The 17,469-nt window shown below is 45.3% G+C and overlaps 1 protein-coding gene across 3 annotated transcripts in view; it reads left to right on the plus strand.

Moving 5' to 3' along the window:
• Positions 1–17,469, plus strand: part of MAP9 (microtubule associated protein 9) — a 244,704-nt gene that overhangs the window by 26,819 nt on the left and 200,416 nt on the right. For all 3 annotated transcript variants that reach the window (XM_030191616.1, XM_030191617.1, XM_030191618.1), the window contains exon 4: positions 6,536–6,841. In XM_030191616.1, the coding sequence (XP_030047476.1) occupies positions 6,536–6,841 (306 nt within the window). The remainder of the gene's footprint in view (positions 1–6,535; positions 6,842–17,469) is intronic.

The following is a 17,469-nucleotide window of genomic DNA, read 5'->3' on the forward strand; positions in this document are numbered from 1 at the left end:
CAGATGAATCCATTACGAATGGGTTGTGTCCATCAACCAGCAAGGGGAGATAGAGAGCACTGAAAAACCATAGTGCCTCATGGCCAGCTAGCTCCATCTGCCTCTTCAGTATTCTCTTTTTCCCCAGCAGGGTGGACGCAGCTTATTTAGCTCCTTCCAAAAAATCTGCCTGAGGTGGCTCCTGTGCTTTGGCCAGTGGTAGCAGGGGTGTTGGGGGCTATTGCAGCTCCACTTTAAAGGCACATAGGTTCGCCCTTTCCCTGCCTTACCCCCGGCCCCCAATGTGGATGTAGACACATAGGTTTCCCTGTCCCTGTCTTTTCCCATACTCTCCTTTGTGTATGCAGGCACATTGGTTAGTCCTTTCCCTGCCTTTCCCACTCTACTGATCCTCCGGAGTTGGAAATTTGCCTCAATTGCTGTTGCCTCTAACTTTCCTCACAGCGTTTAAAAAAAAAAAAAAAAGTTGTGTCGTGCTTTGGTGCTGCGATTCCAGAAAAGAGGTTTTCTTCTGATTGTGCAGCGTGACCGGAGCTCTGTCTGGTGAGGTAAGAGCGTTTTGTAGCTCCTCTGGGGAGGGCCCACGATCGGGATGTTTTGGACGCAAATCCGCCATTTTGAATTTTTCGCCATTTTCGGCGATGGCTGAGGAGGTTGTTAAGCACTGTTCCCATTGTGGCAAACGCAGATCCGCAGCAGGGCTCTGTAAATCGTGCTCTTCAGACGTCAGAGCCGGCACGAGCATGGCGAGTGAGGTTTCTTCCCACTCAGTGGAGCTGACAGCGGGCGCCATTTTGGATGCGCCGCATGGCGCAAACCCCGCAGAAGCGGAGGGGTTTGAAACTGGAGGGGAGCCTCGTGTGGGGGCTAACAGGGGAGCTTCTATCCCCGGACTAGAACCGGGAGGCCAGGGTGAGCCCTTCTCCCCTGAGTTTGTGTTGCTGCTGCATAAAGCATTCATGTTAAAAAGAGCTCTCCCGCAGGGGTCTCATTCTGCCCTGCTAACTGTTCACCCTCCAGTGGAGCGTGGGCTCGGATTGCCGTCACGCGCATTTTCCCCTGACAGCTGGCTGCAAGACAAGCGCAGAAGGGTTAATTCCCCTTCAGAGAGTGGCGCACCCCCCTTCTCCCCCCCCCCCCCCCGTGGTCGGGATGTGAGGATTCTGAGGGGTCTGGCAGGCCCTCGTGGTCTGAAGAACCAGAGGAAGGTGCAGGATTGCCACCGGATCCAGATGATCCTTCTGTGGTGAGGATTTTCCACCGCAGCGAGCTGCCAGCGCTTATTTCTGATGCCTTGCAGGTCCTCTCTATTGAAGATCCTGGGAGTGGCGAAGCCTCCTCTGGTAATCCGAGGATGGCAAGTACTAAGAAGCCTGCTCGAGCCTTTCCTTTGCATGACTCCATCCAAGAGCTTATTTCGGCTCAGTGGGCTGACCCCGAGGGGCCTTTGAAAGTCGCCAGGGCAATGGGGCAATTATACCCTCTAAGTGAGGAGCATTTGGCGCACCTTTCAGTGCCTAAAGTGGATGCCCTAGTCACTGCTGTGACAAAAAGGACTATCCTCCCAGTTGAAGGAGGAGTCGTCCTGAAGGACATGCAGGACCGACGCCTGGAATCAGCTCTGAAACGGTCCTTTGAAATTTCAGGCCTACCCTTACGGGCGTCTGCATGCAGCTGCTATGCTGCCTGAGCCTGCCTCGCTTGGTTGCAATAGGCAGTGGAACAGCCTGGGGATGGAGGGGAGCCCCTTACTGAGGTGGCACCGCGTATGGAGTCAGCCTTATCTTTCTTGGCTGACGCCCTTTATGATCTGGTCAGAGCTTCGGCTAAACAGATGGCTGTGGTGGTGGCGGTTCGCCGCCTTTTATGACTGCGGCATTGGGCGGCTGACATGGCCTCTAAGCAAAGGTTGGTGAAGTTGCCCTTCCAAGGCCTTCTCCTATTTGGTGAGGAGTTGGAGAAAATTGTTAAAGGCCTGGGGGATGCTAAACCCCAGTGCTTACCCGAGAATAGGCCGAGGCCTCTCTCCAAGGGTCAGGCGGTTCCCTCCTCTTAAAGACCTCGCTTCCATGAAGCCCGGGGCGTTCTGCTGGGTTCACTTCTCGTGCCCGCTTTCAGCAGAGGAACTCCTTTCGTACGGACAAGCGTTCCGCAGCGACCGGCTCAAGGCCTGGAGTTCAAGGGCGATCCTCTCAATGATGGTGCGTTGGCCCTTTCCTCGATTCCTGCAATAGGAGGACGGCTTTCCCTCTTTCTCGAGGAGTGGGTCAAGATTTCCTCAGATCAGTGGGTTTTGGACCTGATCAGAGATGGCTACAGAATAGAATTCAATGCCCCAGTGAGAGACGTGTTTGTGGAGTCCCGGTGCGGTTCTGCTGTCAAACGGGCGGCGGTAGAGGAGTCCTTGCAAGGCTTGATTCACCTAGGGGCGGTGTCCCCGGTGCCTCCCACCGAGCACGGCTCCGGCCGTTACTCTATTTACTTTGTGGTGCCACGTAAAGGTGGGTCTTTTTGGCCCATCCTCAACTTAAAAGAAGTCAACAAGTCTCTAAGAGTGCGGCATTTTCACATGGAAACCCTGCGCTCCATCATTGCGGCGGTACAGCCAGGAGAGTTTCTCACGTCTCTGGACCTGAAAGAAGCTTACTTGCACATTCCTATTTGGCCCCCGCACCAAAGGTTTCTTCGGTTTGCGGTGATGGGAAAACATTTCCAGTTTCGGGCCTTGCCTTTTGGCCTCGCCACAGCTCCCCGAACCTTTTCCAAGGTAATGGTGGTAGTAGCTGCTTTTCTCAGGCGAGAGGGTATTCAGGTTCACCCGTACCTAGACGACTGGCTCATCAGAGCGGACTCGACAGAGGAGAGTCATCAAGTAACAGCCAGAGTGGTCTCAGTACTTCAGTCTGCTGGGTCGTCAATATGGCCAAAAGTCACCTGACCCCCTCTCAATCTCTAGAATATTTGGAGGTCCGGTTCGACACAGCTTCGGGGTTTGTTTTTCTCCCCGAGCAAAGGCGGTGCAAGCTTCAGAACCAGGTCCGTCTGCTCCTGAGGATGCCTCGCCCCCGCGCTTGGGACATTGTCCTGCTGAAAGGGTCGATGACAGCCATCTTGGAAGTGGTGCCCTTGGCGAGAGCACACCTGAGACCTCTGCAGTGCTCCCTGCTTCAATGATGGTCTCCAATTTCTCAGGATTATCAGTGCAGACTCACGTGGCTCCCTGCGACCCGGCTCAGTATGGAGTGGTGGCTCTCAGACAGCATGCTGCGGCGAGGAATGCCGCTAGCACTCCCCGATTGGTGCCTGGTGGTAACAGATACCAGCCTGAAGGGCTGGGGTGCACATTGCCGGGGAAGGCATGCCCAGGGTCTCTGGACACCCGAGGAGTCCGAGTGGTCCATCAATCGCTTGGAGTTGAAAGCGATTTTCCAGATGCTTCTGGCTTTTCACTCGACCCTGGAAGGATTGGCTGTCAGAGTTCTGTCGGACAACACGACAGCAGTGGCCTACATAAATCGACAGGGTGGCACTCAGTGCAGAGCACTGGCCATGCAGGCCGCGCAGATTTGCCACTGGGCCGAGCTACATCTGCAGTTTCTGTCAGTAGCTCACATTGCAGGTCAGAGCAACGTGCAAGCCGATTATCTAAGAAGGCATCAAATCGACCCAGCGGAGTGGGAACTGGCAGACGAAGTGTTTCTTCAGGTCTGTGCCAAGTGGGGGACGCCCGTAGCGGATCTTATGGCCTCAAGCGCAAATGCCAAAGTCCCGTGCTTTTACAGCAGACGGAGAGATCCTCGCTCAGCGGGGTCGGATGCCTTGGCTCAACCCTGGCCTCCTGTATGTGTTCTCTCCATGGCCCTTGATAGGGCGAGTACTCCTGCGGATTCGGCTACATCAAGGAGAGGTGGTTCTCATTGCCCCGGATTGGCCCAGGAGGCTGTGGTATGCGGACCTCCAGCAGATGCTGGTAGAGGCTCCCCTTCCTTTGCCTCTGGTACCGAATCTGTTGTCACAGGAACCGGTGACCATGGAGGACGCCTGCCGCTTTGGTCTTACGGCATGGCTATTGAGAGGGCGCAATTGAGAGACAAGGGTTATTCCAGTAAAGTCATTTCCACTCTCCTTCAGGCCCGCAAGCATTCCTCTTCCGTGGCTTATGCCAGGATTTGGTGCCAGTTTGAGGCTTGGTGTGCTGCTAAAGTGATTACACCTATGCGGGCTTCTGTCTCGCCGATACTTGACTTTTTGCAGGATGGTTTACAAAAAGGCCTTGCCTATAATTCCCTGTGTGTTCAAGTGGCAGCCTTAGCATGTTTTCGAGGGAAGGTCGCTGGCCTCTCCCTGGCTGCTTATCCGGATGTGGCACGGTTTCTTAGAGGGGTGCTTTGGCTCCGTCCTCCCATGCGGGCTCCGTGTCCGACCTGGAACCTGGGGTTAGTTTTAAAGGCCCTTCAGTGGTCGCCCTTTGAGCCGCTAAGGTGAGCTTCAGAGAAGGATGTGACTCTAAAGACGGTCTTTTTGGTGGCCATTACTTCGGCGAGACGGTGTCTGAGCTCCATGCGCTGTCCTGTCGAGACCCTTTTCTGCAATTCTCAGAGTCCGGAGTTATGGTACGTATGGTGCCTTCCTTCCTGCCTGCCTAAGGTGGTTTCAGCGTTTCACCTAAACCAGCCTATTTCCCTGCCTTCCTTTTCCAGAGGGAAGTTTCCGGAAGCCTTTGGGCAATTGCACCTCCTAGATGTGCCAAGAGCTCTGTTGCAGTATCTGCGCATGTCAAATGCTTTTAGGACCTCTGATCATCTTTTTGTCCTGTTATCAGGTCCGCGCAGAGGGTCTCCAGCGTCTAAAGCCACTATAGCCCATTGGCTCAAGGAAGCTATTTTTTCAGCCTATCTGCTGTCTGGCCGGCCTCCGCCTGAAGCCTTCAAGGCACATTCCACAAGAGCGATTTCTTCTTCTTGGGCTGAAACTGGAGCACTCTCTCTTCAAGAGATATGCAGTGCAGCGACATGAGCTTCTAAGCTCTCTTTTGCCCGACATAAGAGGCTGGATGTGGCTGCCAGGAGAGACGCGCATTTTGGAGCACAAGTGCTGGCGCGTGGTGTGGCTTGTTCCCACCCTATCTAGGGATTGCTTTGATACATCCCATTCGTAATGGATTCATCTGCTTGATGACAAGGAAGGGAAAATTAGGTTCTTACCTTGGTAATTTTCTTTCCTTTAGTCATAGCAGATGAATCCATGAGCCCTCCCTCAGTGATTCATTGTGTGATTGATGTTGTTTTATGTTCAGTTTTTCCTGTAGATATGTTCCCACATTGGGAGAAGTTGGTAAACAGTCTTCAGGATTTCTGTTCTGTTATAGGAGGTTGAGTTCATCCCTCCTTTGTGTTATTGCTCCTGTTCTGGGGCGTTCATCCGCTGTGAGGAAAGTTCATGTTATGCTACTTTGCAGTGTAACACTGCTTTGGAAGCTTTAAATACTGAAGAGGCAGATGGAGCTAGCTGGCCATGAGGCACTATGGTTTTTCAGTGCTCTCTATCTCCCCCTGCTGGTTGATGGACACAACCCATTCGTAATGGATTCATCTGCTATGACTAAAGGAAAGAAAATTACCAAGGTAAGAACCTAATTTTTCCATACACTATGGGGTTTATTTTCCAAGCACTTCGACTTACAAAGTTACATAGGTTGCTAGGTAACTTTGTAAGTCGAAGTGCTTTGAAAATATGCCTCTATATATTTTATTATATCATAATAGATAAGAGTGGAGGAGTAGCCTAGTGGTTAGTGCAGTGGACTTTGATCCTCGGGAACTGAGTTCAATTCCCACTGCAGCTCCTTGTGACTCTGGGCAAGTCACTTAACCCTCCATTGCCCCTGGTACAAAATAAGTACCTGAATATATGTAAACCACTTTGAATGTAGTTGCAAAAACCTCAGAAAGGCAGTATATCAAGTCCCATTGTGATTGTATACCAAGTAACTCATTTAGGGCACCTTTACAAAGCTGTGGTATGTCCTTACTGCAGCTTAAAATGGCATACCACAGGATGTTCTGCTCAGGTGTCTTGTAGTAATTGGCAAATTGGCATATGCTGTGTGCTAAATAATATATATATATATTTTTTATTGAGTGGGTGTTCTTGCGCTAATCAATTAGTGGAGCTATATTATCACACTCTAACTGATTAGTGCAGGATTAGTGTGTGAGCCCTTACCACCTACAGAATTGGTGTCGGTAAGTGCACACGTGCTAATTTTTTTAATGGCCATCCGCTAATGGCAACATTAGCGCATAGCCATTAATACAGAAAATGGAAAAAGGCAATTTTTACGGCTGTGGTAAAAATGACCTTAGCGCATGGGAAAACCTGCATAAGGGCGTACTAAGGCCACTTTTTACTGCAGCTTAGTAAAAGGTCCCCTTATATGTTTGAAATTGTAATGTCATTGTTTTTTGTCTGTTGTTGAAATATATTTGATTTACTTTATTAAATGCTTATACTCTGCTTTCAAATTTCCTAAAAGAGTTTTTGAAGGATGCAAGAACTGGAAAAGCAGTTTACAATAATTTCCAGTTATCAGAAGATGAAGACGAGGAGCTTCGTAAAGAATCTTTCATGAAAAGTAAAAGTCCAAGTGATAGCAAGGGTAGCAATGGGTTGGAATACTCAACAGAGAAAGGACTGACAGTAAACCGTTGTCGAGTTGAAGGTGGACCATCGAGTCCTGAACAACAAAAAGAATGGAAAACTGTAACACAGGAAGAAGTGGTGGTTAGACCAGTTCCAATACCAAGGTCCAGGGATCTTCGAACTAGAAGCACACCTCCAGGTACTGTATGTTTTGTTTTGTTTTTTTTTTAAGTTCAAATGTTTTATTTTTTTGCACAAAAAACCCCCATAGAACAGTGGAGCAGACACTACACCTATCATCCAGCATATCAGATGTTGCTCCTTTATGTACTTATCCACAGTCTTCCATCTTCTCTTAGCTTTTCTAAACTATTATATATAGTAGCAATGACATGTTCTTATTTTCTCATTAGGCACACCGTATTCCACCAAGATCTTTATTTAGAGTTGCGCTTTCCTTCCATTTGTTTACATAAGTACATAAGTATTGCCATACTGGGACAGACCGAAGGTCCATCAAGCTCAGCATCCTGTTTCCAACAGTGGCCAATCCAGGTTAAAAGTACCTGGCAAGATCCCAAAACAGTACAATATATTTTATGCTGCTTATCCTAGAAATAAGCAGTGGATTTTCCCCAAGTTCATTTTAATAATGTCCTATGGACTTTTTTAAACCCCACTAAGCTAACTGCTTTTACTACATTCTCTGTCAACAAATTCCAGAGTTTAATTACATGTTGAGTGAAGAAATATTTTCTCTGATTCACATTCTCTGTCGACAAATTCCAGAGTTTTAATTACATGTTGAGTGAAGAAATATTTTCTCTGATTCGTTTTATATTTACTGCTTTGTAGTTTCATTGTGTGCCCCCTAATCCTAGTATTTTTGGAAAGAGTAAACAAGCGATTCATGTCTACCCGTTCCACTCTACTCATTATTTTATAGACTTCTTTCATATCTCCCCTCAGCTGTCTTTTCTCCAAGCTGAAGACCCGTAACCGCTTTAGCCACTGACAAAGACAAGTCCAATAAGCAGGAGTCAGCTGGGGATCAGGCATCCTTGGTTATTAACAATGTTTAAATTATTTATGTTAGAGACAAATAGGCTTGTAATTTCAGACTTGTAGTAATTCTTCCCCTGGTTAGGGCAATGATATATCCTGTGGGATGAGGTTCCTATTCCCTGTTTACAGGACCAACACAAGTTGTTATTTAGGTCTTTACATTTGGTTGACTTGACGGGTTGAGAACACAATGACTCAGAAAAAATAGTGACTGTGACATGGTAGAAGCAGTAATATACATGGTCCCCTAGCCAAGAACAGTTTCTAAGATCTGATAAAAATCCCCCCATGTCCTTCTCCCAACCCTTTTCTCCACCAAACCATCTTTTCTGAAAGCACATCATCATTGCTTGGAGCTACGTTGGAAAGTGAGATAAACCTGAGGGAAGTAGCTTTTAACCAACACTTGTCAAGAAGTCCCTCCCCTTCCCCCCTCCCCCCCTAAATTTCTGGTGTAGCTGTTTAATAGTGTTATAACTGTAGCCATGCGTAAAAGTAATTGGTTGGAAGGTTGATCGCCTGTTGAAGGTCACTGAAACTCTTGAAATTGCCCTTCTTTAAACAATTGACCCCAAAACACCAAGGCAATTCTATAATTTGGTGCCAGGAAATAGGCGCCACAGTTGGAGCCCACTTAGTGCGAATTCTATAACGACATTCAGATGTGCCAAAGTTAGGTGCAATCAATGGTTGGTGTAAGTGGGTGTGCCCAGGTTCACCAATCAACACGCACAACTGATAGTATTCCATAAGTTGTACGCATTGTTTGGCATGTACTTCTAGGTGCTAATTTATAAAATTACCACACAAATCTGTTTACTTTGCAGTCTTTCCAAACAAACTATTTATTTATTAAGACTTTAACTACTAAAGTGTAGATCAAAGTGGTTTACAATCTAAAAATACATAAAAGAAACGAACTCCAAAGGCCGTGATAGAAAAGTAAGAAACAATCATGCAACAAACAAAATATACAACGCTCAAGGTAGCACTGTCCAACTTTGGCATACTACAAATCAGGTTCCATCAAAAGCTTGCTGGAAGAGTCAAGTCTTCACTTTAATCTTTAAGGATTCTGAAGATAACTCACTTCTAATAGAGAGAGATCAAGAGTTCCAAATAGCAGAGGCCTGAAAGAGACATGCACTCTGACTTGTGCACTCCAGTCTAGCAACGCGAGGACCCGGCAATACCAAATGGTGGTCATTCTCAGATCGAAGAACACGTCCAGGAGATTATGGAACCATAAACAGCGCCAAATAACCAGGATTACCTATTCAAAAAGCCTTAAATGTTAAAAGAAGTAGTGTAAAAATAATTAGAATCTTTGAAGGCTTCAGGTTCTGGTTTATTACATTTGATTAACTGCCCAAGAAAGCAAAGTCCATCAGAGTGGGGTACGTGGAAGGGCATAATCGAACGGAAATGCCTATCTCCATGGGCGTTTATCTCCAAGAACGGGTCCGTGAAGGGGTGGGCCGAACCGTATTTTCGAAAAAATGGACGTTTTTGAGCTGGGCGTTTGCTTTTTTTTTAGCGATAATGGAAACTAAAAACGCCCAGCTCAAAAACGTCCTAATCCGAGCCATTTGGTCGTGGGAGGGGCCAGGATTGGTAGTACACTGGCCCCCCTGATATGCCAGGACACCAACTGGGCACCCTAGGTCAGTGCGGTCGACTTCAGAAAAAGCTCCCACATGCATAGCTCCCTTACCACGGGTGCTGAGCTCCCAACCCCCCTCCCCCAAAACCCACTACCCACAAATGTACAACACTACTATAGCTCTTAGGGGTGAAGGGGGCACCTACATGTGGGTACAGTGGGTTTTGGAGGCCTCCCATTTACCAGCACAAGTGTTACAGGTAGGGGGGGGGGGGGATGGGCCTGGGGCCACCTGCCTGAAGTGCACTGCGGTACCCACTAAAAGTGCTCCAGGGACCTGCATACACGCAGGCCTCTAGGACTGGTTGCTGCTATATAACATTGGCACACCAGTTGACACCTGAAGACTAATCTCTCCGAAAACGACCTTTATTGGAATAACCGCGTTTACTCACAGTTAACTGCAGATCAGAGGTTGTGCCCCACTGGCAACGAGTCTCTCTGGTACTGAGATGATCAGTAGGTCAGAGCTGGCAGAATGCTGTACAATGCCCTCTTTCAGCCACATTCAAGGGAAGAACTAAGTTGTCTAACGTGGCTAACACAGGAAAGGGAACTAAAACTGGCTTACAAAAATGGCCACTACCGCATGGACTACAACAGGAAACACAACAGGGCACACTCTGACCCAGTAGGCAGGGGGAAAAGCACCATGGGAGAAGAGCCTACGCTACCAACTACCAACATCGTGAGACTGTAACACAAGCTAATGAAATCACGGAGCCCAATACCCTGCACCCACCACAATGCAATGCTGATGTGACCCTGTACTGCACCCGAGAGCCACATCTGACCCAGGGAAAGGGTGTGAGAGGATCAAACACATTCTGCTGTCGTGGAGGTGGGTACGGCATTTGAGGCTGGCATACAGGCTGGAGAAAAAGTTTTTAAAGTGAGTTTTTTTTGGTGGGAGGGGGTTAGTGACCACTGGGGGAGTCCGGGGAGGTCATCCCCGATTCCCTCCAGTGGTCATCTGGGCAGTTGGAGCACTTTTTTGGGACTTGTTCGTGAAAAAAAAGGGTCCAAAAAAGTGACCCAAAATCGCAGTAAAAACGCCTTTTTTTTCCGATTATCAGCTAAAGACGCCCATCTCTCCTCGGCTGATAACCACGCCCCAGTTCCGCCTCCACCACGCCTCCGACACGCCCCCGTCAACTTTATTCGTTTCCGTGACGGAGTGCAGTTGGAAACGCCCAAAATCGGCTTTCGATTATACTGATTTGGGCGCCTTTGAGAGACAAACATCTATCTCCCGATTTAGGTCGCACTATAGGTTTTTTTCTCTTTCGAAAATAAGCTGGATAGTGTTTTTTTTTCCAAAATAGCTCGATTCCTTTCTTACTCTCTTCTAAAGCTCTAAAAGGGCAATTTTATATCAGGGCACCCATATTTACGTGCCGCTTGAGTGTGTAAATGTACAGAATACTGTCATGAATGTAAGTGTACACTTACCAGTGAAAGTGACAGCAGGGTGATTAAATTATATTCTGTAATGGTGTGCATAAGTAACATAGTGTGTAAATGCAAGAGGTTGTATATCAGGGGCTCTCACACACATAATTTACAGAATAGCGTTGGTTACATATGTCCCCACTACACTTATGTGACCACAGTTATGTAGGTCTGTGGTGTGTAACTGCTGGCATGTAAATGTATGGTACTAGGATGGAAGAAACATGCCAGGGAGAAGATTGAGATCCCGGTATTTCTTCTGCTGCAAAGAAGGCTGTTCTCTAGCAGTGAGACATTTGATATGCAGGCAATTCATGTTCTGTTCCTTTTGTAGTTTCAGCACTAGCCATCGAGTTGGATGGACAATTTGCACAGACTGTCAAATGTGTTATTCCATCCCTCAACTGCGTTGTTTTTTCATGGTATGTCACAAACAGGCTGGTAACAGTCTGAGATGCTGGAAGGGAAAAGAGCCCCACCTCTTCATTGTCACTGTCTTCCAATGAAAGTATCTTCAAAGTAGTTCAGAAGGTCATCGACTTCAGGAAACGATTCAAGCTGTATAAGTTCTTCGTAAGCATGAACTTTCTCAAGAATCAGCATGTATTCAAGAGTAACAAGAATCCAGATATGCATAGCGAAATCTGAATCTGTTTTGTAACGTCCAGCATAGACATATCTCTGCACCTTACACCAAATGCATTGTCCAAAATGAAGATGATATCCATGAATGTGCTGATTAAAGATTTAAGTAAATGAATTCATTGATGCCTATAATTGACCTTAAACACTTGTAAAGCATATTCAAAAGATATGAGGTTTATTATCGCATAAAATTTTGATTAGTAGCCATTCCATTGTTTATATTGAGCCCAGGATTTTAGGGGCGCATACCAAGAATATAATGAAGTTTTAGAGTAATAACCATCATGATGCACCTCAATCTACCAATCAAGAAAGGTAAAAGGGAGTGCATCGTATTTATTAGTTTAGTATTTAGTTTATTCCTTTCCAGTGGTAGTTCAAGGCTAGTTAAATTTAGGTATAGCAGATATTTCCCTATCCCCAGAGGGCTAGTCTTTTATCATGGAAATAGGTATCTGTCTATTCCTTGCTGATTTCTCCTCTAAGGTCCTTTAGGTATTTTACAAAGGTCTATTGCCACTTAAAATGATAACCTTCCGCGTTTTGGGTGCATTTTTTTAATGGAATATACTCATCAAAGGCCCAGGTTATCCTGCTGCTTTATCTCAGGTCCCATTCTAGTTGAGCCACTGCTGGGCAGCAGGATGCAGGAGCAGATGAAATCCCATATTGCTGACCCATTCTGATGAGGACCTGAAGTTGTGGCATGTGGCAGCTCCCTGTGACTGGAGTGTGCTGATGGAGAGCAAGAAACCTTTCTCCTACATGGAGGAGTCATCAGAAAAGCAACCCAGAGGAGTCCTGTGCTATTGGGCTACACTGTGTGGAACAATTTTATCATCCTTCCTACACCCATATCACAATCATCCTCTTCTCTGATAACCCCCCCCCCCCCCCCCAAAAAAAAAAAAAATATTCCAGTTCTATACATTCACCTGAATACACATGATTAAAGCTTTGTCTACCTTCCCACTGTATGAAGATCCTAACCCTTTCCACAACAAAGCTCCCTTTATGTCAAATTATTTTCCCCAATTCAAAGGGACCCTTCTCCCACAAAATCCAAAACAACTTGGTCTCCTCCTAGTCCTTAATGAATCCTTTACAACTCCAGAAGGTCCTGCGCTTCAGCTGCATCAGTAAACCACATGCATGGTAAAATACTGCTAGATGGTGTGATACATTCATACAGGAATGCTGTCAGAAAGGTTTTTATGTTCCTCCTTAGAAAGATTAGGACCTTCCGTAATGGGAAAGGATTCATTCTGGAAGGGCAAGATGGAGTTGGACCACTTCCAGAACTTTGATTGGAGAGTTTAAGAAGTTGAATGAGTCGGGGGAGAGGACTGGGTGGATGACTCTGCCCATTCTAACTGGCCCTTTCGTGTTTGGTCAGTTTGCACAGGGGATTCAGTGTGCAGTGTATGTGCTAATATATAACATCTCTGCTTTAGTAGCCTTGCACTCAATGTTGTGTGCACATGTTAAAAGCCTAATTCATATCAAGCATTGCATTATTTTCATATAGAAACCTAGAAAAATGAAGGCAGATAAAGACCATGGGCTGGATATTTAAAATGATTTAAATGATGAGGAATGGCTTTTGGCCACTTAAATTTTCCAGGGCTTACCAGGCATTTTCAGTGGCATTTAACCAGATAGTGTCGCTGAAAATGCCTGGTTAGCACCCAAGCCGAAACCAGCTATTTTGGGGTCATCCCAGGGGCTGAGTCAGCAGTTTGCCGCTTAAGTGCCAATTTTAAGCATTTAGACAGCTAAGATAAAAGAATAAATAGGACCCATCTTTTTGTGGTTCTTCATATGCTTTATGACGAAGACTTTTGACCATTTTAATAGCCATCCTCTGGACAGACTCTATCCTGTGTATATCTTTATGAAGGTACAGTCTCCAGAATTGTACACAATATTTTAAACTAGTAAAAAAGGCCCGTTTCGTTATGAAATGAAATGGGTGCTAGCAAGGCAATCCCCCACCCTCCCTCGCTGTCTCGTTCTGTCCCCTCCGAGTTCCAGACCCCCCTCCCTCCCAGTTCAAGGCCTCCCACCCACCCTCCCTCCCAGTTCAAGGCCACCCTCCGTCCCAGTTTAAGGCCTCCCAGCCTCCCACCCACCCAGTTCAATGCCCCCTCCCGCCCCTCCCACCGAGTTCCAGACTCCGCCCTCCCTCCGATTTGAACACCCCCCCCCGCGTTACAGACCCATGCACCCCCCTCTGCGACCCTGTCGACCCCCCCCTTTCCGCCGAAAACCGTCCCCCGCCGCCGTCGCGTACCTGTGCTGACGGGGAACCCCAACCCCTGACAGCCTAAGTTCTGTTCTCGTCTGCGTCGGCATTGCTTGTTGAATGATCATCTGTTCAAGTTTCTGTGCGTGCGTCTGATGTCAGACACATGCACAGAAACTTGAACAGATGATCATTCATCAAGCAACGCCGCGCAGCCGAGAATAGGACTTCGGCTGTCAGGGGTTGGGGTTCCCCGTCAGCACAGGTACACGACGGTGGTGGGGGAGTGTTTTCATCGGGAAGGGGGGGTCGACAGGGTTGCGGCAGGGGGGTCCAGGGGTCCATAACGCGGAAGGGGGGGTGTTGAAATCGGAGGGAGGGCGGAGTCTGGAACTCGGTGGGAGGGGCGTGAGGGGATCACGTCACTGATGGTGCCTAGCAGACCACAGGAGCCACAGTCCCAGGCAGGATAGAACGTTGGAGGTGAGAATTATTATATAGGATGATGTTTACAAGAGTCTTATACAGGAGCATCATCACCTCCTTTTTTTGTACAAGCCATTCCTCTTCCTATGCACCCAAGCATCCTTCTAGCTTTCGCCGTTGTCTTTTCTACCTTAATTTAGCAGAGGATACAAAAAGTTCTTATATAATTTGTTAATGTATCTTGGATGTCATCATTTAATTCTGTTGATGAAGTTATGATGTGAATGTTCCACTGTTACATAATTTTGCTGGTACTACTGTATAAGGTATGAAATTAGTTAAAGATGACACTGGGTTTTGGGTTTTTTTTAGTTTGTTCTTTTGCTATGATCAGAAAACAGAGTGCAGCATTTGACAGGAAATCTTGCCTTGAAAACAACTGGGTTGATATTCCAACTCTGTAGTTGGCTTTTCATTCAAATGCTTTGACTGGTATTCAAAGTAATATCTGAATATTCTCTGTCAGCCACTATTCAGATATCTACACTGAACATCTGGGTATAATAGGCAGAGCCATGATTATTTGTATTATGGTGATATTGAGCACCATTACCCAAATAAGAATCCATATACTAATGCTAGATATCCCTGGTCTCTGGGTTGCTCCTGGCTATGCCTTTGGATCACCTTAGCACTATCTGGATAGTTCCAGAGCAGTCTGAAGTGATTTTCAGGTATCACCCCAGCTTGGCTACTAAGTTACGTTTGCTGAGCTGACGCTAATGAAAAGACAGGGGGAAGGTCCTTGAGACAGCCCAGGTTTGGGTGAAACGTGCATGTCGGACATCTGTCCCCCTGGGTCCGACAGTAGAGCAAGAGGCAATGAGATAAGTGAAAATGTTTTCATAAATATAAGAGGAAGCTAGGTGTGGAAGAACCAATGAAGATTTAGATGTTATATATATCACTGCAATTGAAGTTGTAGTGATTAACATCACTGAGGTTCTGGGGAAACCAGTGAGAGATGGTTTGAAGATACTTAGATATAAGCTACAAAGATACATGACTCTGGAAGATTTTCAATTAGTATGATAAGAGGTTATATGTGTATATACAATTACTGGATTTCAGAAATTTATGATCTATGGTGATTGGAGATCCAGTTTCAAAAATATAAATTTGCCGGATTATTTAGCTGTTGTAACATTAGGTGCCAGCATTTATGACTGCAGAAACCTGATGTAAATGCTGATGTGTAAGTTAGATGCATTGAGGCTGTATTCTATAATTCTGTTCACAACTTTTCGGAATGCCCTTGACATGCCCATGGCCATGCCCCCTTTTGAATTACACACTAGTAAATTAGGCACCATGTGTTACAGAATAGCACACAGCAAGACGTGCACACAAATTTGAAAGCGTTCCAATGAACTTCAATAGTTGGTTGTTAGCACCCAGTTATTGATAGTTAAGGGCTCGTTATACAAGTCTAGGCGCCATATATAGAATCCAGGGTGGGGTGGGGGGGAGGAATGAATGTTTAGTTTGGGGTAATCTTACCTTGTGGAGGGGCATTTTCGATAGGACATCTAAGTCCGACTTTGGATGTTTTGCAAAAAAACATCCAAAATCTGAATAGGAAACGTCGTTTTCAAAAAAGAAAAACGTCTATTTTTTTTCAAAAATATAGTTTTGAACAAGGTTTTGTGATTTGGACGTTTTGTTTTTTTTGGGGCCATTTTTGAAAAAAATACCTGAGTATTACATCTGAGGCTGACACAGAGGCCGGCAAGTAATGTTTATAATCACATTTTTTTTTGGGAGGGGGGGTTATTGACCACTGGGGGAGTAAGGTGAGGTCATCCCTGATTCTCTCCAGTGGTTATCTGGTCATTTTGGGCACCTTTTTGTTCTTATTCATTATAAAAACAGGTCTAATTCAAAACATCTTAGTTTTTGACCTGGATGATTTTGTTTTGTTCCATTATGGCTAAAAAACATTCAAGTGTTAGGAACGCCCAGATCCCACCCTTAACACATCCCTGACAACACCCCCTTGTGATTTGAATGCACTTCTGACGGACTTCATAGAAAAACATCTAAAAATTGGTTTTGAAAATACCAATTTGGATGTTTTTATGAGAAAAAAGTTCAAATGTAGATTTATGCCACTTTTTGGACTTTTTTCTCTTTTCAGAATGAACTCCATAGTGACATTTATTAGCATTTTTTCAATTTAAAATGTATTTACAATAATAAGTTACTGCTCAGCAAGTACAACTGTCCTAGCCTTATTTGCATAACTTTGGAAAGTGTTGATTTTACTTAAGGTGTTATCAGGCAAACCATTAACTAGCAAGTAAAGTCTCATGTGTTTCGGAGAGTATTATAAAGATCCTTGGAGATTGCACAAAATACTACTACTTGAATTATTGATGGCATTTCTAGATTTGAACGTAAAGTTCAAATTACATTGTCTTCCCATTGAATGGAGAATCTGTTTCAAGATTTTGTTGTTAATGTTTGATAGTCAATAATAATGCACCCATAGTATTGGCATTGAGCTTACGTATATACCAGCCTATCAGTCTGAAGATAAGCAGTGAAAGATATTATAGATGTCCCTTATTTCCAGTCAGTAAAATTAGAGGAATATAGGTCTTCTACATTTTACATTTACATTTACAAGTTATGAAACAAACTACCAGCCTATATTAGATGTATCAAGAGCACTGTATTTTTTAAAAGATGGTTAAAGACTTTTTCATTTCAGCAAGCTTTTAATGATTTCTAAATTGTGCAGGTTTTTTTGTTATTTAAACATGTCTCTTTTTTTAACCTCTTTGTTTTTTCAATTCTATTATGTATGTTTAATTGTACCCCACCTAGAATCATAGATAAGAGTGGGTTTTATTTTTTTATTTTTAATAAATAAATAAAAATAAAATTGAATACAGGAATTTATATGCTCATCTACTCAGAATAGTAGAAAACCCAAAAACTGACTTCGAAAGGGAGCGATATTGGGGGGCTCATTTTTTAAACAAAAACCTGCAAAAAGCGTCACTAAGAGGCAGAGAGACTTTTTTTGCCAATACATACAAATTGCTATTTTCAAAGCCTATTTGTAAGACATTTTCATGCAGTTCATCTGCAGTGCATCCAAATCACAAGGAGGCATGATGGAGGCGGGATTTGGGCATTTCCAAAACTTGGAAATGTTTCTGCCATAATGGAGCAAAGCAACAACACCCAGGGCTAAAAGTTAGACGTTTTGGTCTAGACCTTCTATTGCGCCTAAGTCACTAAAAGGTGGCCTAAATGACCAGAT

This window comes from Microcaecilia unicolor, chromosome 2 (genome assembly GCF_901765095.1).
Source record: "Microcaecilia unicolor chromosome 2, aMicUni1.1, whole genome shotgun sequence".
NCBI classification, from domain to species: Eukaryota; Metazoa; Chordata; class Amphibia; order Gymnophiona; family Siphonopidae; genus Microcaecilia; species Microcaecilia unicolor.